Raw genomic sequence first — 21,094 nt, forward strand, 5'->3', positions numbered from 1 at the left:
TCTCTCTTCCTTTGGGAGGGGATCTGGGGAGGGGCCACAATGAGGACATCTAGACGGACTCTCCCGGGGTCTCCCAACCATTCGAACCCCCACCTTCCCTGGGTCCCCCCAGCTTCTCTTCTTCTCCCGAATCTTCAACTCAACTCCCTCCCTTTGGAGGATTCTCTGGGATCACCCCTGTTTCCTCTCCCCCTCCCCAAAAAGACCCCCTGCAGCCCCCCCAAGAGCCTCTAAAAGGGAGGGTCTCCAGCCCCCTTCACAAAGGGGAGCCCCCAATCTCCTTCTCCCTCAGTACTCCCCAGGGCCGGATTTAGATGAAAAGAGGCCCTAGGCTAGTCCACTTATGAGGCCCTTTCACCTATAGTGAAAGTGTAATTTTAATTTTGCTAACAATTTGAATGTAGGCCCCTCTTGATCTTGAGGCCCTAGGCTGAAGCCTAGTTAGCCTATAGGAAAATCCGGCCCTGATCAGACTAGAAAATACCCAGTTCCAACAACTGTTGTTTTTTATGTTTTAGCCTCCATCTTTGTTGCTCTTCTCTGCACTCTTTCTAGAGTCTCCAGATCTTATTTATTATACAAAACACAAAGTACTCCCCCCTCCCCTCCAGGTCCCGAAAGAGCAGTGGGGTGGGGAGTGTTCTGTGTCTCCTCCCCAAATTCAGAGGCTCCCGAGAAGGCACCGAAGCCCCCCTCTTGCCTGACCTCCAAAGCGTCAAAGTTGAGACTGAGAAGAAAAAGTGAAGTTTCTGAAGAAGCCCAAAGACTTTTGCTCAAATGCCTCTTTTCCCTTCTGGGGATTCAGGGCTGAAAATGCCTCAGTTTCCCTCTTTCGCTTTTCCTCCCCTTCCTCTTTCCCTGCAGCCCCCTCCCACCCAGGCACAGGAGAGGCTGCGACCCCCACCTGGCTACATGGGGGAAGGGTTAGGATTAGGGTCCCTCTCCGTCCTCCTGGGGGGGGGCTGTGGGGAGGAAGGGGGAGGAGACCACGCAGAGATCGAGGCTGCTGGAGGCTTCCTTCCCCCTTCCCAGCCCCCTCCTCCCCCGCCCAGCCCCCTCCTTACCGGGGGTCTCCTCCCCCCCTTCGCTCCCGGGGATCCGGGCCAGCGCCCCCAGCAGCAGCATCAGGGGGAGCCCAGCCAAAGCCATGGAGGCTCCCCACAAGCGCCCCAAAGGGGGGAGAAAGACGCTCCCAGCCCCAGAGGAGGAATCGGAGGGTCTGGAGGGGGGGAGGAGTTTTCCTGGGACTTCGGAAGAGGGAGAGTCCAGAAAGAGCAGGAGGACCAATGGGAATCCTCCCTTCTGCAGCGTCATCGGTCTCCGGGCAGAGCCTCCCTTGACTTCGCCCGATACAGGAGATAGTTCGGCGCAGAGAGAGAAGCGGAGAAAGTGGGGGAGGGGAATCCCTTCAGTCTTGGGGGGCTGCAATCTGGGGCGTCTTTCATGCCAGCTCCGGCTTCCTTTTGCCCCCCTCCCCCCTCCATGATTCTCCTCCAATCTCCCTTTCTCTGGGCGCCTGGACTGGACTAGATGCCCTTTGAGTTCCCAGAGTGCCCAGAAGGAGCCTAAGCTGGAGCTGCCGAGAGTCCAGGAGGGCAAAGTGGATCCAGAGCTCGAGGGGTCCTTCGGGGCTCAGAAGGGGAGGAGGGACCCCCAGCAGCTGCCCTGGATGACAAGGGGGGAGGGGCAGCCCCACAGCCAGCCAGGACTTGGGGGTCACACGCTCCCCCCAATCCGAAGGGAAGCCAGGAAAACCCTCAGCTGACAGTCCACGCAGGATCTGCAGGGATCCCTCCTAATCCAGCCGGATCCTCTCCCCAGCCCCCCCCTTCACGGGGGAATCTCCGTAGGGATCTCTTGGCTTCACAACACGCGTCTTCCTTTCTCTCTGTGGGTCGGGATCCCCCTTTTCCTTGCAAAGCAGCCCCGGATGAAGATCCCGGAATGAAGTTCGGCCGTTTCTCCTCCGCTTCCCGCTCCTTTCCTCGGAGAACGTCCACATCTTCTCCCATAATGCACCACAATCTCTACTTTCAGCAGAAAAAAATATATAAAGTTACATTTTGGAAGAAATTTTGCCATCTGATTATGCAGATCTAGAGTGGAATCGTGATGAGATTTGGGTATTTTGACCATGGAACAGGAAGGCCCCTAAAACAAAAGGCTCCTTTTTATGATGTTCCATGAAGATTATAAGGGCGTGAAAGAGAAAATAAAAGTATTAGAGAAATGGGGAAGGGAAAGGAAGGCGAAGGAGAAGTGGGGGATAAAGGGCAAAAGGAAAAAAGAGAGGAAAAAACTTTCCCCAGCAAGTGAAATTGGAGCCTCGGTTTTTATTTCTTCTGTAAGTAAATTTTAACCATTTCCACACCAACAACTTAACTTAATCAGTGAATCCCAAAAGTCCAGATTTCACTTTTTTTCCTGCCTCAACACAAAGTCCAGAAGTGGCTTCCAGGTAGAAAAACAGCTGGAAATCTCTTCTTTCCTCTGCTCAAAAAGTTTATTTCTCCATCTCTGCCCATTTTTTCATTCCATCCCTTCGTCCCTCCTGGGGATGGAGGTTTCTCTCCATTTTTGCATATGAGGAATTCTTGCTGCAGTCAGCAGGTCCAGTAATAAAGTCAGGAATTTATATTTCAACTTCCTTGTCCAGGAATCCCGAGAGGAAAACTTCTGGTTGTCAATAAGAGCTGTGGGGTTTTCTGACCCACCGCATAGAGGTCGGCTTCAGTTCCAGAGTGGCTGCTGGTGAGCTGGGGGGGGGGAGAGAATCGGGGGGGGGAGAATCATCCCCCTGAAGGACCGGAGGAGGGGAGCCCATCGGGGGTTCAGCCCAGCACCAGGAGGGTCCCCGGCAGCTTCCCCTTTTAAGGAGAGTCCCAGGGTTTCTCCCCCTTCCCCCTATGCAGGAGGGGCTGGGGGGGCCGAAGGCTTCGGGTGGGGGGAGGGCCGAGGGGGAGAGGGAGACTCAAAGGCTGAAGGGGACCTTAGAGATCTTCTAGTCCAGCCCCCCCTGGCCGAGGCAGGAGCCCTTATCCCACCCCAGACAAATGGCTCTCCGACCTCTTGAAGACCTCCAGGGATGGAGCCCCTCTCCTCCCCCCCTGATTCCAGATGGGGGAGGGGCTGCTGCATTGATTCATTGGTTCTCAGGTGATGCCTCCCCATCTCCTCCCCTGGGACCTCCAAGGGGGGGTCTGAGTTCAGCCATGAGGCTGCCAAGGGGGGCTCCAGGGAGAAGAGGGAAATTGTCCCTAATTGACTTAATTAGGGGGTTAATCAAAGGGGAGGCCTCCCTCCCTCCCTCCCTCCCTCCCTCCAGAGGTTTCCTATTGAGCAGGAGGAAGATGGGGAGGCCATGGGGGAGGCAGCAAAGGGGGGAGCCAGAAATGTCAGAAGGAAAAGGGGGGAGGGGACAGGAAGGGCAATTTAGAGCCTGCAGGGCTCCCTCCCCCTCCCCCAATGAAAGGGATCCTCCCCCCCTTCCCTCCTGCAGCATCCCAGAACCTGGAGGAAGTTTCCGTGCTTTGTGTGTGTCTGTTTTGGTGTTTGAGGGCACCTCATGGTGGAGTTTTGCGTAAGGAAAATCTGGCTGAAATTTCAAGGCTTTCCTTCGTCTGGAGCACGGAGGCCCTGCAGGGAGAGTTTGAGGGCGGTTCAATTTGTTCAGAAACGATTTTTTTTGTAAAGAAAATGGAAGAATTAAAGGGTTTTTAGGAACTGGGGTGGGGGAGGGGTTCAGGTGAGGGAGGAAGAGGAGAAACTCACCTGCAGGAGGTCAGACGGGAGTTGCTGGAAGGAGAAAAAAGAGCCAATCAGGAGCCTTCATTGGGCTGGGGGAGTCAGAGGAGCCCCCTCCCCATCGAGAGATCCCACAACATTTCCTGATGGGAGGAAGCTCTCCAAATACATTTCTCCACCCTGACCTCGACCTACCTAGGCAGGGTGGATCTCCCAGGGGTCAGACTTCCTGGCCCAACAAGACCTTCTGTGCCACCTTGATGAGAGGCCTCCACCAGAGGACCCCCTTCCCCTCCAGCCCCACAGACTCCCCTTTCCTGCCCTTCAGGGTGAGGGTCAGGCATTGACCAAATCCCCCTCAGTCAATTGCGGAAGGCAGCTCTGCTTGCAACTGCTGAAATCCCGTGAGGAGGAGACCTTTGGCGCCATCAAACTCCCACCTCCGCCTCTCCCGGGTCCTCGGAAGGGCTCGATGGGCGGACACAAAGGCCAAATCCAGGCTGAACAGCTGAACATCCCCCCCCCCTCCGAGAACCATCTCCTCCAAAGGACCCCTCGGAGGCTCCTCTGCCTGGAGACGGATGACGCTCCCAAAGCTCAATTTTTCATTGGGTGAATCTGATGTTTGACTTTCTGGAAGTCAGAAATAGAATTCCGCAGCGTTGCCGTTCCCCCCTCTTGCTTTCCCCTCCCCCCTCCCTCCCCTTCGCTCTCCTCCCACCCCCTCAGTCTCTTCACTCCCCCTAACTCTCCTCCTTCCCTCGGGAGGATGGGGGGATGGCTCCCAGGGGAGGAGGGTAAAGAGGGGCTTAGAGATCCCCAATTTCTTCCCTTGCACCCTGAGCCTCGGGAAGGTGGGAAAGGCTAACAGGCTACTGTGTTTAGAGGTGGGGGCAAGAACCAAGGAAGGTGAGACCCCCACTCATTTTAACCTTGTCTCCTCTCTCTGGAGAAGGGGAATTGAGTCCCCATGAGGTCTTCCAAACGGCAGGAACTGAGAAAGGGGGGAGGGGGAGGAGAGATCCAGGGAGAGGAATGGGAAGGGAATCTTTTGAGGGAGGGGAGTTCGAGGAGGGCCTGGAGCTTCTCCCTCCTTGTCTTGGAGGAGTTTCAGCCTGTACAGCAGCCCAGAGGCTTCCTGGTGGTCTCCCATCCTCAGGCTCACCAGGCCCATCTCTCTCAGCTGGGTGAGGGCATCGGAGGCTGGGCAGCTGCCAGCTGTTGAGGGCTGAGGATCAAATGCCAGCTAATGGTTGGTGATGCCAGATCAGAGCCCCAACCCTCTCCCAGCTGCAGCAGGCAGACATCCCACAGGGCGCCTATCCTGAGGCGGCCTGGATCCTCTCCTGGGATGGGGGGAGGGGCAGCACCAGCCTCAGCAGGCCAGAACTGGGTCCCCTCCTGCAGCTGAAGGAGGCGGCAGAGTCCGAACCTGCCCCACAATTGTGTGTTTGGACACAGCCAGTCACCCAAAATTGGGCCCAGATCCAGAGAGACTCTGGTGGGATCCCATCGCTCTCCTGATCAAAGCAGAACTTCTGGGCTCTTTTCAGGTTTCCCCTCCCCCACAAGACTTTGATTGAGTTCTTCCTGACACCCCCCACGCCCCTCCCCCCCCAGAGCAGCCCTTCCTTCTCCAGCCCCCAAGAGCTGCAGAGGCGCTTGGGCTTCGCTTCCCCAGCCTGAAGCTTTGGGCTCCTCCGAAGCGGAACTGAGGAACCGGCCAGGATCCAGCAGGCAACAAGCCTCCATTCTCCCTCAGGGCAGCTCAGGGACTCCCCTCCTCCTCCTCCTCCTCCGCCCCATGGCTGAGTCTGCAGGTGGGGCAGCCACAAGGTCCTCTGCCCCATTGGAGGCGGCTGAAGGGGCCCCTCCCCACCACCTCATTATAGCTCTCCAGTCCTTTTCTCCCTCAGTTGAAGCCCATTGAAGAAAAGAGTCCTTGACTTATAACGGCTCATTTAGTGACTGTTCAAAGTTACAATGGCTCTTCGCCCAATATTCCTTCTTTTTAAAATATTTTTTATTGCTTTGAATGTTTTTTTAATACTTTCGTGTAAATACCTGTTTTTATTTCTTTTGTATGCAACACAGAGTCACTTGTTGTGAGATGAGTGGCTACATAAATGTGAGAGAGAAGATGAGAGAGAGAGATTTGATGGATGGATGGATGGTTGGGTTTTTATGGAATGAAAGGCTGAAAAACATTCCTGGGTCAGCCAGATACAGTTTATTGCGCAAGTTCAGAGCCAGATTCGTACCTGAAATTCTGAACAAAGGAAGAGTTCTGATACAACTGCTTTTATACATATCCAAGACAAAGGATTCGGTGAGCTCATGCATTTTTCCATATATGGTTAACATACACTTGTTATATGATAATTGGCACTTCCTAATTACTAAACCATTATTTTCTAATTTATAAGATTATCTTTAGCTAGACAACCTTCCTTAGTTCTGTAATTACTAATACGGGAGATTTATTGCTGTCCTTAGGTAAATTTATTGGATTAAGTAACTCTTTGTAACATACATGTCCTTGTGTCTTTGACAGTGAGGCCCCTCAGATGTTTTCCATATGGCTGTCCTTCCGTGACCGCTAGGCCTCATCAGAAGATATATTACCAATAATGGAATTTAGCTGATTTTTAATGTTTCCATTTCCTCTGTTTGGTTGGGAGGCTCTGAATATTCCCCCATTGCTCCCTCCTTCTTTCCCCCCCTTTTATCTCAACCCAAATGCATTGAAGGAGGTTTTCGTCTTTCTTCTGTTGAGTTCTGTTGGTTATTTCTTATACTTTATTTTTCCTGTGGTGGCCCCAAGACCCCAGATGAGGAAGGGGAGGGGGAAATTCTGCCTCAGTGATTGGGGCCACTGGAGTCCTGCAGAGTCAGTCTGGATGACCTCTGGAGGGGGCGAGGCTCAGTTGGAGGGCAGTCTAGGGGCATCTAGAGGTGATGGGGAGAAGGGAGGGGTCTTCCACTTAGGGCTGCCCCATTGAACTCCCCCCCTTTTTCCCAGAGAGCAGGTCTTCCCCTCCGTGGCAATGTCTTCTGCACCAGGAACGGCTTCAGAGAGATTCCTTGGAGGTCATCTAGTCCAACCTCCTGCTTAAACTTACACCATTTATACCATATAGCAGGAGACTCTATACCATTGGAATCTGAGCCCCAAAGAGGGAGGGAGCCATTGGGTGCCCAAATGGGGCAGGACCCTCCAGCTGTGAAGGAGAGAAATGGCTGAAATGGCTGGGTGAATGTAGGGGAGTCTCGGGTGCCCCCCAATGGCTCCCCACAAATGCTCAGGGAGGACTGTGCCTGCTGCCCTTCTGCTCCTCCAAAGGGGGCTTGAGGGGAAGCAGAGCAAGGGGGCCTCTGAGCAGAAAGGGGGGTCCTGCCCCTTCACCTCCCTGGATCTGCCCACCCTCCTCCTGAACCAGTTCTGGCTTCGGACCCAAAGTAGCCTGGATGGTGGATCCAGAGGCAGCAGAGGGAGGAGCCTCCTGCGAGGGCAGCAAAAAGGAAGAGGAGGAAGAGGAAGGGAGGATTCCAGGGTTTTCTTACATCTGAAGTTTATTCTTTTATAGCAAAGCGAAGGGAAGGGAAGTGAGTGGGAGGAAGAATAATGTAGATGAAGCTGCTGTGGGTTCAAAGCCAGGAGAGTTGAGGGGTCTGGAGTGACAGGTCCACCTAGCATCCCTGGGGACAGTCTAGATGGTCTCCACCCCTCCCTCACAAGGCAGAGCGGCCCTGAAAGGAAGCTGGGGTGTATATATGTGTCTCAGCAGAAGGTCCAGGCTGCCATTCTCCTCCCCCCCCCAACTTCCACCTTCAGCCTCCATTTTTCACAGGTTGCAAACAGGACAAAGAGTCTTCAGCTGTTAAATAAAAAATATGCATTTGCATCAGAGAGCAGGATTAATTCATGAATGCTGTAGAAAAAGAGATGGGGAAGAAAATCAGAATATAAAGAGACACTTTTACTGTAAATAATAAATTCTTCTTCCCTTTCATCCCCCACCCCCAAGGCAGACCCACACTGCAGGGGGGTGATTGACAGGCAGGGACACATAGAGAGAGAATCCGCCCATTTCAGGGAGGAAAAGGCTGGGATGCTTCATATGAAGAAAGAAGACGGGGCTACGATGGGGGTGGCAGCAAAGGGGGGAGCCTGGGCTCACTTGGCCAGAAATCGGACCGGAGGGTGGGGTGCAGTTCAGGGAGAAGTTTTGGAGGGAGTTCATTAAGTTGATAGGTTCATCTCAAGGACTTAGCTCCACCTCCCACCCGAGGACGAACGGAGGTAGAGAACGAGCGAACGCAATGACAGAACAATACCTGAGATGCTAAGTTCATTATCAGCAGTTTAGCTGGGCAGATCTCCTGCCATTTGCTGAAGTGACCTACAATACCGCAGTGCATAGTAACATGGGTGTCACCCAGGGGTGAAATGCAAAATTTGTTACTACGGGTTCTGTGGGCGTGGCTTGGTGATGGTGGGGGGTTAATGTGACTGGGTGGGCATTGCCAACTTTCTTTTTTTTAACTTTTCAAACATTTTTTGCTACAACCTCTTCAGCCGAATCAGACAACTGCCAATCAGGCAACACAGCTGGGATTGTCAGACGCTTTTCAAAGCATTTTTTTTGGCCAAAGAGGTTGTAAAAAAAAAGGCTTTGAAAAGTCTCTGATGATCCCAGCTGAGCCGCACGATCATCAGAGGGTTTTTTTTTACTTTTAAAAGCATTTTTTTGGCTGAAGAGGTTGTAGAAAAAATGCTTTTAAAAGTTTTTTTTTAAAAACCCTCTGATGATCGTGCGGCTTATCTGGGCATGGTGGGGGTGGGGGGGTGGGGCGCAGGGCTTTTTGCTACCGGTTCTCCGAACCACCCGCCACCATCGCTACTGGATGGGGCAATCCGGTCCAAACTGGGAGCATTTCACCCCTGGTGTCATCCCTTTTGAAATAGCCACAAGGTGGAATTTGTCCCCGTGCCTGAATACCCTCGGGAACCCCCCTCCACAGTGAGCCTAACAGAATGGGTGGGTTGCTTACAAAATGCATGGGGGAATTTAAACCTGGGGTGCTCCCTCCCCAAGGGAGGAATGGGAAGGAATGGCCCCCTCCTTCCCTTCCCTTCCCTTCCCTCCCCTTCCCTTCCCTTCCCTTCCCTTCGGCAATTTCCCAAAACATGGAAAAATTCTGGGCAAGATTTTAGCGTTTGTGTGTGCTTTTGTTTTTGATTGCAATACTTTTTCAGATCTCTGTAAAGAAACGTTGCCCAAAATCCAAAAATCTGCTGTATCTACAGCAAGGAGATATTGTTCAGGCAAGTTTTTTTTTTTTTAAAAAAAGGAACAATTAAGGAATTTTAAAAGCCACCTAAAACTCTTAGGAGAGGTTGAGATGAGGGGGAAGAGGAGAAACTCACCTGCAGGAGGTTGGATGGGAATTGCTGGAAGGAGAAAAAGACCCAATCAGAACCCTTCGTGGGCTGGGGGACTCAGGGGGACCCCTCCCCATTGATAGCCCATAATAGGTTGTGTGATCTTCACTTATAGCCCCTCAAATAAGTGAATCTGCCAAAAATATTCCCCAAGGGGTCCCTCTTGGCCACCTGCTAAGCTTGAGGAGAGGCCTCCCCTAGAGGGTCCCCTCCCCACAACCTCTCCTCCAGCCCCCCAGACTCACCTTTCTTGCTCTTCAGGTAGGAGAAGAGCCCCACAGCCAGGAAGGCCACTCCTATCACGGCCCCCATGATCCCCGTCCAGAGTTTGCTCCTGGCAGAGCTGGAGGAACGGGGCTCTGGAGAAGGAGAAGGAGCCTCACCTGAGCAGGAGGATCAGGCCCACCTTCCCCCACAGGGAGGGTCTCTTCCCCTTCTCAGGGCAGCATGGGGTCCACAGACCGGGAGGGGAGGGAGGGAGGGGAGGGGCTCTTACCCCACTGGACGGTGATGGGGGCCTCCAGGCTGGCATGCCCCACCTTGCAAGTGTAGACGTCCCCCCGTTGGGGCTGGGCCTCCAGCATCACCTGGCGCTGATAGGTCCAGTCTCCGTTCTGGAGCTCCTCCCCAAAGGCCACGCCCTCCTCCTCCGGCCGCCCGTTCTTCAGCCACTGGACCTCGATCTCCACGGGGTAAAAGCCGGTCACGGTGCAGAGAAGGATGGTGTTGGGGGAAGAGGGCTCCATCTTGGTGGGGGAGATGGAGACGGTGGGCTTGGCTGGAGGGAAGGAGGAGAAGGAGCCACATGAGAGGCCCAACAGGAAAGAAATGACGCAGAAGACGGGAAGGACAGACACAGCACGAGTCGGATGATTCTTGGGATCTCGTTGAAAATGAAACCAGATTTTTAATTAGGTCTAATACCACAACATTTGTTTATTTGTTTGTTTAGTAAATTTAGTTATTTATTAAATTTATTTGTCAAAGTTGCCACAACTAACCCAAAGTCTTACAGACACTCTCCTAGCCGTGATTGCCACCTGCTCTCCGGGAGTCCAGGAGAATCTCCAGAATTGCCAACTGGGTCTCTGGGACAATGCAGCTCCACCCAGAAGGAAGTTGGTTAAAGTCCCCCATCTTGGGGCTCCCAACACCCAAAGCCCTTTGGCCTTTCCAGGGTTCAGCCGAAGCCCCTAACCCCCCACTCAGCCCCTCCCCCCACAGCCTCCAGGACCCTCGAGGGGGCAGCCTCAGCATCTCCTGGGTCCCCAGAGGTGGAGATGAAACCTTATCACATCAGCAGACGGAGGAGACCTCCAGCCCTGGTGACGGATGGCCTCACCCAGCGGCTTCATGCGGAGGTTATAGAGGAGAGGAGAGAGGACGGAGCCAAACGCCTCTGGGCAGCCCTGAAGGTGATCAAGCAAGATTGCCAAAGAAAGAAAGAAAAAGAAAGAGAGAGAAAAGCGGAGAGGAGAGGAGAGGAGAAAAGAGGAGAGGAGAGAGAGGAGAGGAGAGGAGAGGAGAGGAGAGGAGAGGAGAGGAGAGGAGAGGAGAGGAGAGGAGAGGAGAGGAGAGGAGAAGAGAACATCTTTGTCCCAATTTTCTTTGGTGTTTCAATCACTTTTCAAAAAGTTTTATTTGGAGAGAGAAAATTTCTCTCTTTGGGAACCAGCCATTCCTGGGGAAGGAGGTGGGGAGGGGTCCCTCTGACTCCCAGAGGGAAGCTTCTGCCCTGGATGAGGGGGGCAGGGAGTGGGGAAGGGATCCAGAGGGGATCTTGGATCTAGATCTCCTCCTTCAGCAAATGCTCCAACTGGCACAACTCTTGGATGGATTAATGGGGGGGGGGGTTAGTCTGGATGAGCCCCCCAAGAGAGTTGACAATAGATCCATTCCAGCCATTTTTTTTTCTCTTGAGGGATTTTCTTATTAACAGTAAATTCTATGATGCTTAAGAAGAACCCATTTTTAAATGGTTGTTTGTAATTCCAACCTGGGATCTGGTCAGGTTTCCATGCAGACAAATAGCAGCATTTCAGGTGTGAGTTGTTTTCTTTTTTCAGGAAAATCCCATTTGCCTCTTGGGACATTAAAGGCCTTTGTGGAATTGCTAAAAGAAGGCAGAGGCTTTACAAACTGAGAATGGCTTTTTTTTTAAAAAAAAAACAGGAAATGCAAATTTTGGATGAGAAAAAAAGTCTTTTAGCAAGAAAATGGAAGGATCAGATTTTAAAGCTGCAATTTGGTATTTTTACATTTTTATTTTTATAGCCCATCCCAAACCTCCTTATTTACAAGACTGCCGTGTGAAGATTTTGGGGTTCCAATTTGGCCAGATGGGAGTTGCTGGAGATTTTAATTGGATCGGAAAAAGGTTTTTTTTCCCTTTTAAATACCTACCCAGGGACACAAATTTCTCCCTCTGCCCATCCAGGAATCCAATTTAATAGACAAATAGAGACTTCTTGATTTAAAACAGCAGGAGGACAAAGTACATTTTAGCTGCCCCACATCATGAAAATTCCCCCAATGAGACTCAAGAAACATCCTGTGATTTCAGGTCTCCTAAACTGGAGCCTGACCAACAATTGGCTTTAAATACACGTAATTTAATAAATATTCCTGTCGACAATAGAAGCAATTACCCACCCAAATATATTATCAAAACAAAAAATACTACGATATAGAGAAATATTAGATACACAGGGCAAATTAAAAACTAGGGAAGAATTAAAAGAACAAGGAATAGCAATAGACTGGTGGCCCTACTCACAAATAAAAATAAGATACAGGAAGGATCAGGAGGAGGGGGGAATAGATCTGAAACAAAACAGGTTGGATAAATTATTAGAATCTAAAGAAGGGAAATTAATTTTGAAAATCTACAAATACTTACTTGAATAAGATTTGGCAGAAGAATTAGTGAAAGGGCAGATGATAGCATGAGCGAGAAACATCGGGCACAGTCTACAGCTAGAAGATTGGGAAAGAGTCTGGGAAACTAATTACAGCATGACAAAATCGGTGGCCTACAAAGAAAATCATTATAAGATGTGGTATCGATGGCATTTGGCCCCCGCAAGACTTGCGAAAATGTACCCAAATGTAGATTCGACCTGTTGGAAGTGCAGAAAAACACAGGGAACTTTCTACCATGCTTGGTGGCTTTGCCCGGTCATTAAGAAATACTGGAACAAGGTAAGGATATGGATAAGAGAAATTACAGATTGTGAAATTGAATTAGAACCAGAGATTTTTCTATTGGGCATGATCAAAAAGAACATCCGAAATGACATAAAATACCTAATACTTCATATAATCACGGCGGCTAGATTAGTGCTAGCACAATTCTGGAAAAGCGATCGATTGCCAACAGATCAGGAATTAATACAAAAAATATATACATGCGCAGAGATGGATAGACTAACTTTAGAGTTACAGGATAAGGAGGACTCTAAATATTATGAAACATGGAATAGATGGTACCACTGGATAAACCAGAGGAAAGGAATTGGGTAGAGATGAAATTTAGAAGAAATCAATATAACAAAAAACAGCACTGTCAGAGGAATAGAATATGGAATACTTTATTGTATGTTTATATATATGTATATATAATACATATAATATATTTATATAGAATAATGGAAATTAGCTAATAGGTGACGTTTATGTACTGTATATGTAAATTTGTTTATCAATTGTGAGAAACTTGTATGTTTTTAAATGTTTTTTCTTTTAAACAATAAAGTTTATATTGAAAATCAAAAATAATAATAATAATAATAATAATAATAATAATAATAATAATAATAATAAATATTCCTGTTCTTTTAATAAAGAAGAGGAACCCCTGGAGAATTATTGGCCTCTTGTCTGAAGTATTTTCATGGAAGTAATAATAATACTTTTGATGAAGAAGAAATTATATGAATCACAATGAAATTCAGGATCACCATTTTGGATTTATAATAAAAATGCATTCTATTTATGTGGATAAAGCTTGTGAGCAGCTAAAGGTTTTTCACAAACTATCCAGACAGAGATTTTGGTCCTGTCCCTGAACCAGAGGAAGGAAGGGAGGAAGGAGGGGAGGGAGGAAAAGAGGAGGGGAGGATGGGCTTTGGAGTCTTTGGGCAGCTGATGAAGCTCCTTTCCCTGAAGGGAAAATCCCCCCAGAGACCCCCAAAAGGAGGGAGGACCTGAGAGGCCCACAAAAGAGACACACTCACAACACCAACACAATTGGCACTTGGGGCACTTTCGGAGGTTATGAAAAATCACTCGAGAAATGAATAAAAGTGGTGAAATCTCTATATTAAATAATATTGGAATAAGAATTATTTCAAGTACTGTGCCAGATGACAAGAATGTTGTGTTCATTGTAGGGGAAAAATACACTTTAAACATCGCCCAGAAACAAATTAAATAGCTGGATATTATTATCTCCAAGAAAATATCCTGTTGGGTAGTAAAAACATTTCCAAATGCATCTTATGTGGCAGCTGAAAATCCTCCCAGGTTTGCAGGGAAGAATTTAGGAGTGAAAATGAGTTTTGCCTCCAGACTGAATATGTGGAGAGCAAAATATCTGCAGGTTCCCAGAAAATATTCAATAATCTCCAGAAGGAGCAAATGCTCCAAGAGGCTTTTCTCTCTTAGGATCTGGAGGTTTTCCTCTTATGGAAGAAGGATCTTATTGGATTCTATGGTGAGACGTTATTTTTGGAGAATCTCTGGAGTTACAATGGGAACATTCAACTTAACCAGTTCTTAAGTTATTGATAAGACTTCTCTGATTCAAATAAAAGGAATATAATTTCTCTGGAAAGGCCGAATGGCAACAAGGGCAGCTAAAATCCTTGATTTGCGTAATGCTTGGCCTCTGAAACCCTATCAGTCAATAAAAGAAATATAGAAGATTTTTATTACACAAAGAAATAAAATGAGAAAAAGAAATATAGGCAATTTTGAAGGAATCTGGAATATTCCTTCACATGTTTATTCACATGTTTATTCACATGTTCACATGTTTATTCACATGTTCATATGTTTATTGGACCCGTGTCCCTCCTGGTTGGTGCTGGCTTCCTGGGAGATTACACAAGGCTGGCTCTAGAGGATTATCAACGTGAAGGTTACTTTCCCGCCGCCTTGAAAGAGGCGGTGGTGAGGCCTCTCCTCAAGAAGCCCTCCCTGGACCCGGCTGTTTTAGCAAATTATCGTCCAGTCTCCAACCTCCGCTTCATGGCGAAGGTTGTTGAGAGTGTGGTTGCGCAACAGTTCCCCCAGTACCTGGATGAAGCGGTTTATCTTGATCCGTTCCAGTCCGGCTTCAGACCTAGGTACAGCACGGAAACGGCATTGGTCGCATTGGTTGATGATCTCTGGAGGGCTCGGGACAGGGGTTGCTCCTCTGTCCTGGTCCTGTTAGACCTCTCAGCGGCTTTTGGTACCATCGACCATGGTATCATGCTGCGCCAGTTGGAGGGGTTAGGAGTGGGGGGCACCGTGTTGCGGTGGTTCTCCTCCTTCCTCTCTGACCGGTCGCAGCTTGTGTTGACGGGGGGTCAGAGGTCGACCTTGAGGCGCCTTATATGTGGGGTGCCACAGGGGTCGGTCCTCTCACCTCTTTTAGCGAATATCTATATTTCTATCGACTGATGGGGTTTCAGAGGCCAAGTATTGCACAAATCAAGGATTTTAGCTGCCCTTGTTGCCATTCGGCCTTTACAGAAAAATAATAATAATAATAATAATAATAATAATAATAATAATAATAATAATAATAATAATAATTTTATTTCTATAGCGCCCTTCGGGAGAAGGACTCAGGGAGGTGTACAGCCTATTAAAAGCACAAAGACAAACAACAATTAAAATAATTTAAAATTATTAAATAATTTCGGCTCAATATTAAAAAACCCCCAAAATTTAAAACATCCAATTTAAAATCATTACATTGATAGCCCAGCCTGGCGGAACAGCAGGGTCTTAAGGGCACAGCGAAATACCCGGAGGTCAGAGATCTTACGCATTTCTGGGGGCAGTTCATTCCACAGGGCTAGGGCTCCCACAGAGAAGCCCCCCCCCCCGGGTGTCACCAGCCGACATGACACTCAGCTGTACATCTCCACCCTGGACCATCCCAATGATGTCCTTGACGTGATGTCCCGGTGTCTGGAGGCTGTACGGATCTAGATGGGGAGAAACAGGCTCAGGCTCAACCCATCCAAGACCGAGTGGCTGTGGTTTCCGGCATCCCGATATAGTCAGTTGGTGCCATCTCTGACTATTGGGGGCGAATCATTGGCCCCCACGGAGAGGGTTCACAACTTGGGTGTCCTCCTGAATACACGGCTGTCCTTAGAAGAACATGTGATGGCCATGGCCAGGGGGGCTTTCTATCAGGTTCACCTGATTCGCCAGTTGCGTCCCTTTCTGGATCAGGACTCCTTGCGCACGGTCACTCATGCCCTCATCACTTCCCGCCTGGACTACTGTAATGCTCTCTACATGGGGCTCCCCTTGAAGAGCACCCAGAGGCTCCAACTGGTCCAGAATGCGGCCGCGCGGGTAATTATGGGAGCATCATGGCGCTCCCATGTAACACCGCTCCTGCGCGAGCTGCACTGGCTTCCGGTGGTCTTCCAGGTGCGATTCAAGGTGTTGGTTACCACCTTTAGAGCGCTCCATGGCTTAGGACCTGGACATCTACGAGACCACCTTCTGCCATCGAGAGCCTCCCACCGGCCAGTACGCTCCCACAGAGAGGGGCTCCTCGGGGTGCCCTCGGTCAAACAATGTCGACTGGCGGCCCCCATGGGGAGAGCTTTCTCTGTGGGAGCAGCTGCCCTCTGGAACGAGCTCCCCCCGGAGATACGGACGATCCCGGACCTGTGAACTTTTCGCCGGGCCCTAAAGACTTTCTTATTTCACCAAATCGGGCTGGCCTAATTTTTTAAATTTTTAAAAATTGTTTAATTTTACTCTGAATTTTAATGGGGTATTTAAACTGTTGGGCCAAATTATTTAATTTACTTTAAATTGCTTTTAAATTTTCTATTTTGTGTTTTTATCTTTGGCTCCTTCACCGCCCTGAGTCCTTTGGGAAAAGGGCGGTATATAAATTTAAAAAATAAATAAATAAATAAATAAATAAATAAATAAATAAATAAATAAATAAAGAGAGAATGTAAGAATCTGAGGCTTCAGGGCTGAATGGAGGCCCAATTTCTTTCTTATGACCCCAAATTCAGTTTTAAGGTTTGTGGGTGTTTTTGGATTCTCCCCCCCAAATCAGGAGCCTCCCCAGGAAGGAAGAACGGAAGCGATCAGGATTCCTGTTATTGGGGTTTTTACATCTCGGTTTAAGCCTTGAATCATGATTACAAATTCTAGGCTGCTTCCGTTACTCATTTGTTTCCTTATTGGATTAAAAAGCTGCAGGACTGGAAATGACTCTGAATGAAGAAAGACCAAAAAAAAGCAGAAGATCCATAGAAAGGAGCCGACAGGTAAAAAAGCGTCCAGTATTTTTTTTTTTATTTTGGGTAAAAAATAAGGTTTTATCCCAAAGTGCCAAAAGCAGCATTTCTGGAGCAGAGGAAGAGAGGGAGGGGCTTCTGGGTGGGAAGAGGGAGGGAGACGGGAGGTTCCTGAATAGGATAGAAATGAATCAGGGATAGAGAGAAATATATATGTAGATACAGGGAGTCCTCGACTTAGGACCACAATTGAGCCCAAGATTTCTGTTGCTAAGTGAGACGTTTGTTCAATGAATGTTGCCCCATGTTACGACCTTTCTTGCCACAGTCATTAAGTGAATCATTGCAGTTGTTAAATGAGAAACAGGGTTGTTAAGTGAATCCGGCTTCCCCATGGACTTTGCTTATTGGAAGGTCGCAAAAGGGGAACACATGAACCCGGGACATTGTGACCGTCACAAATATGAGGCCATTGCCAAGCATCTGGATTTGGATCACGTGACCCTGGGGAGGCTGCATAAGTCATTTTTTTTCACTGTTGTAACTTTGAACAATCACTAAAGAAACTGTTGTAAGTGGAGGACTGCCTACATTGAGCAGGAGAGGGAGATCTGGCTGGATTCCCCTCCCCCCACAAAATACATATGTGGGTGGATTTTCTTGGGGGGGGGGGGAAATGGATCGAAGGGATCCCAGATTCCAGACAGGAGGAGGGTTTGGACCCTGGGAAGAAACGGAGGATTTTGCACATCTGAGAGTGCAGAATAAATAAATGAGGAACAAAACCTCCATCCGGGAGGATCCCAAGGAGTGAAATAGGAGGGGGGTCCTGGCCTCCCCCTCCAAGGGAAGAGCCCCCCCTCCCTCCCTCCCCCCCAGACTCACCTCTCCGGCCAATCAGGCGCTCCTCCCTCTTGGCCACCTGGTAGCTGTACACCCCGTAGTTGTGCCGGCAGAGGTGATCCACTTCTGCCTTCGCGATCTGCAGGAGCTGCTCGTCTCTGTTCCACTTGTCCGCATCCGCCTTCCCAAACTCCGTGACGGCCACGAACTTCCCGAGGTCGCTGTCGAAGCGGAAAAACTCCTGCCGGTCGTAGAAGAGCCTGTACAGGAGCCTCACCCGCTGCGTCCCGTTGAGGAAGCGGCACTCGTGCTTCCTCTGGAACAGGAAATGGGCTGCGAGGGGGGGGAGGAGGAGGAGGAGGAGGAATGCAGTCAGGAGGGACTCCAGGGCCCATCGCTCCCAGCCGTTGGTAGAAGAGAAGGGGGCGGGGGACTTTCCAAGAGAGACTGGGGGAAGACGCCCCCTGGAGGAGGGAAAGGGAACTCTCAGTCCCAGAGAGGAGGGGAGGCTTCCTGGGGGGTCTGGAGGGGGGGAGAAAGGGGGGAGGGGAGGGACCTTCTCCAGCCTCCCAGGGAGGAAAAAGGCAGGCAGAAGCTCAACTGGTCGGGCAGATCTCCTCTCTGCAGGGAAGGTTGGATCTCAAGGGGCAGGAATTGGGGGGGGGAGGGCTGGAGGGAAAGTAACGTCCATACCCCCCCACTCTCTCTTCCTTTGGGAGGGGATATGGGGAGGAGCCACAATGAGGACATCTAGACCGATTCTCCTGGGGTCTCCCAGCTATTCGAACCCCCACCTTCCCTGGGTCCCCCCAGCTTCTCTTCTTCCCCCGAATCTTCAACTCAATTCCCTCCCTTTGGAGGGTTCTCTGGGATCACCCGTTTCCCCTCCCCCTCCCCAAAAAGACCCCCTGCCACCCCCGCACCTGAAAGGGAGGGTCTCCCGCCCCCTTCGCAAAGGGGACCCCCAATCTCCTTCTCCCTCAGTACTCCCCCTCCCCTCCAGGTCCCGATAGAGCAGTGGGAGATTATGGGGGCTGGGGGGTTCTTGGCCTCCTCCCCACATTCAGAGTCTCCCCAGAAGGGCCCGAAGCCCCCCTCTTGCCTGACCTTCACAGCCTCAAATCTGAGATTGAGGAGAAAAAGTGAAGTTTCTGAAGAAGCCCAAAGACTTTTGCTCAAATGCCTCTTTTCCCTTCTGGGGCTTCAGGGCTGAAAATGCCTCAGTTTCCCCCTTTCGCTTTTCCTCCCCTTCCTCTTTCCATGCAGCCCCCTCCCACCCAGACGCTGCGGGGGGGGCGAGAGAGGGGCCCGGCTGAGACCCCCCCTCGGCTACAATCGGGGAAGGGGGGAGGGGTCCCTCTCAGTCCTCCTGGGGGAGAGGTGGGGAGGAAGGGAGAGGAGACCACGCAGAGATCGAGGCTGTTCAAGGCTCTGGAGACACAGCAGCTTTCTTCCCCCCATCCAGGGGTCCTTCCCAGCCCCCTCCTCCCCCCAACCCCCTTCTCCCCCCCCAGCCCCCTCGAGCCCCCTCCTTACCGGGGGTCTCCTTCCCCCCTTCGCTTCCGGGGATTGGGGCCAGCGCCCCCACCAGCAGCATCAGGGGGACCCCAAGAAAAGCCATGGAGGCTCCCCACAAGCGCCCCAAAGGGGGGAGAAAGACGCTCCCAGCCCCAGAGGAGGAATCGGAGGGTCTGGAGGGGGGGAGGAGTTTTCCTCCTACCTCGGAAGAGGGAGAGTCCACAAAGAGCAGGAGGACCAATGGGAATCCTCCCTTCTGCAGCGTCATCGGTCTCCGGGCAGAGCCTCCCTTGACTTCGCCCGATGCAGGAGATAGTTCGGCGCAGAGAGAGAAGCGGAGAAAGTGGGGGAGGGGAATCCCTTCAGTCTTGGGGGGCTGCAATCTGGGGGGTCTTTCATGCCAGCTCTGGAGGGGAGGGTGGACTTCCTTTTCCCACCCACCCACCCAGGATTCTCACCCAATCCCCCTTTGTGCGCCTGGAGGGGCGGACTAGATGCCCTCTGAGTTTCCAGAGTGCCCAGAAGGAGCCTAAGCTGGAGCTGCCGAGAGTCCAGAGGGACAAAGTGGATCCAGAGCTCGAGGGTCCTTCGGGGCTCAGAATGGGAGGAGGGAGCCCCCAGCAGCTGCCCTGGATGACAAGGGGGGAGGGGCAGCCCCACAGCCAGCCAGGACTTGGGGGTCACGCGCTCCCCCCAATCCGAAGGGAAGCCAGGAAAACCCTCAGCTGACAGTCCAGGCAGGAAGAGGCGGAGGGGATCTGCAAGGATCCCTCCTAATCCAGCCGGATCCACTCCCCAGCCCCCCTCCCCCCTTCACGGGGGATTCTCAGTAGGGATCTCTTGGCTTTACAAGAGAAAAGGGCGATTTCCCTTCCATGAAACACGCGTCTCCCCTGCACCTCCTTCCGATTCCCCAAACCCAAATGGGTAGGAATCTCCCCCTTCCTTCCTTCCTTCCTTCCTTTCTGTGGGTCGGGATCCCCCTTTTCCTTCCTTCCTTCCTTCCTTCCTTCCTTCCTTCCTTCCTTCCTTCCTTCCTTCCTTCCTCCCTCCCTCCCTCCCTCCCTCCCTCCCTCCCTCCTTCCCTCCCTCTCTTTCTTTCTTTCTTTCTTTCTGTGGGTGGGGATCCCCCTTTTCCTTGCAAAGCAGCCCCGGATGAAAATCCCGGAATGAAGTTCGGCCGTTTCTCCTCCGCTTTCCGCTCCTTTCCTCGGAGAACGTCCATGTTATGTCCTTATAAGGACATCCGCCCTGATTGGCTGCCAGCCATCGGGCGGGAGATTTGAATCCCTGTCAAGGGGCGGTGCGTCTGCCGGGAGCGAATATAAGGAGAGCTCCGGCAGCGCGCCAGCAGTCTTGACTCGTTACTTTGTACCTAATAAAGTTATTAATGTATCGAGCTGGTCCAGTCTTCTTTTCCCTGCGCCGGATCTAACACTGGCGACGAAGGACTTGAGAGAAGAACCCGAACAAGACTCTTGGCACGATCGCCCACCTAGCTGAAGTCACTACACCACAGCGACTTCCAGAATGGCTACCCCGCAAGCCCCGATGACCGCGCTGAACCCATTCAACCCAGCCCGGGAGAAGTGGAGGTCATACATGGTCCGATTCCGGCAGTTCCTGCGAGGCAATGGATACCAGAACCTCGACGATGAGAGGAAAAGAGCCCTCTTCCTGGCTCATTGCGGATCGGACGTCCTAGAGATGGCGATTGACCTCGTGGCACCCAGGGACATTGAGGAGATGTCCTGGGACGACCTGCAGGAAGTCCTACAGGAGCATTACGCACCTACAGGCACCCCCATCGCGAACAGGTTCACCTTCCAGCAAAGAAACCAGCGGGAAGGTGAATCCGTCAAGGAATTCGTGGCAGCACTTCGCCAACTCGCTGCCAACTGCGAGTTCGATAACGTGGACAACGCCATCCGAGACCGCGTTGTTTTTGGCATGAGAGATGTGGGGCTGCAGAAAAAGTTCCTCAGCCGGAAGAGGATCCCGCTCAAAGACGTCCTCGACGAAGCAACAGCGGCTGAAACATCTGAGCAAGCAG

At 50.9% G+C, this 21,094-nt stretch overlaps 2 protein-coding genes across 2 annotated transcripts in view; both read right to left on the reverse strand.

Moving 5' to 3' along the window:
* Positions 1-19,189, reverse strand: part of LOC148116155 (uncharacterized) — a 41,309-nt gene extending 22,120 nt beyond the window's left edge. The window contains exons 1-5 of the mRNA XM_087888311.1: positions 19,060-19,189; positions 17,566-17,856; positions 9,694-9,968; positions 3,772-3,795; positions 2,715-2,756 (exon numbers count right to left, since the gene is read on the reverse strand). Of these exons, the coding sequence (XP_087744437.1) occupies positions 2,715-2,756; positions 3,772-3,795; positions 9,694-9,968; positions 17,566-17,856; positions 19,060-19,144 (717 nt within the window). The 5' untranslated portion in view covers positions 19,145-19,189. The remainder of the gene's footprint in view (positions 1-2,714; positions 2,757-3,771; positions 3,796-9,693; positions 9,969-17,565; positions 17,857-19,059) is intronic.
* The window catches only part of LOC148116150 (rano class II histocompatibility antigen, A beta chain-like), a 191,910-nt gene that overhangs the window by 140,518 nt on the left and 30,298 nt on the right, over positions 1-21,094 (reverse strand). The window lies entirely within an intron of this gene.

This window comes from Pantherophis guttatus, chromosome 2 (assembly GCF_059756535.1).
Source record: "Pantherophis guttatus breed Tessera chromosome 2, ASM5975653v1, whole genome shotgun sequence".
In the NCBI taxonomy this organism is placed as follows: Eukaryota; Metazoa; Chordata; class Lepidosauria; order Squamata; family Colubridae; genus Pantherophis; species Pantherophis guttatus.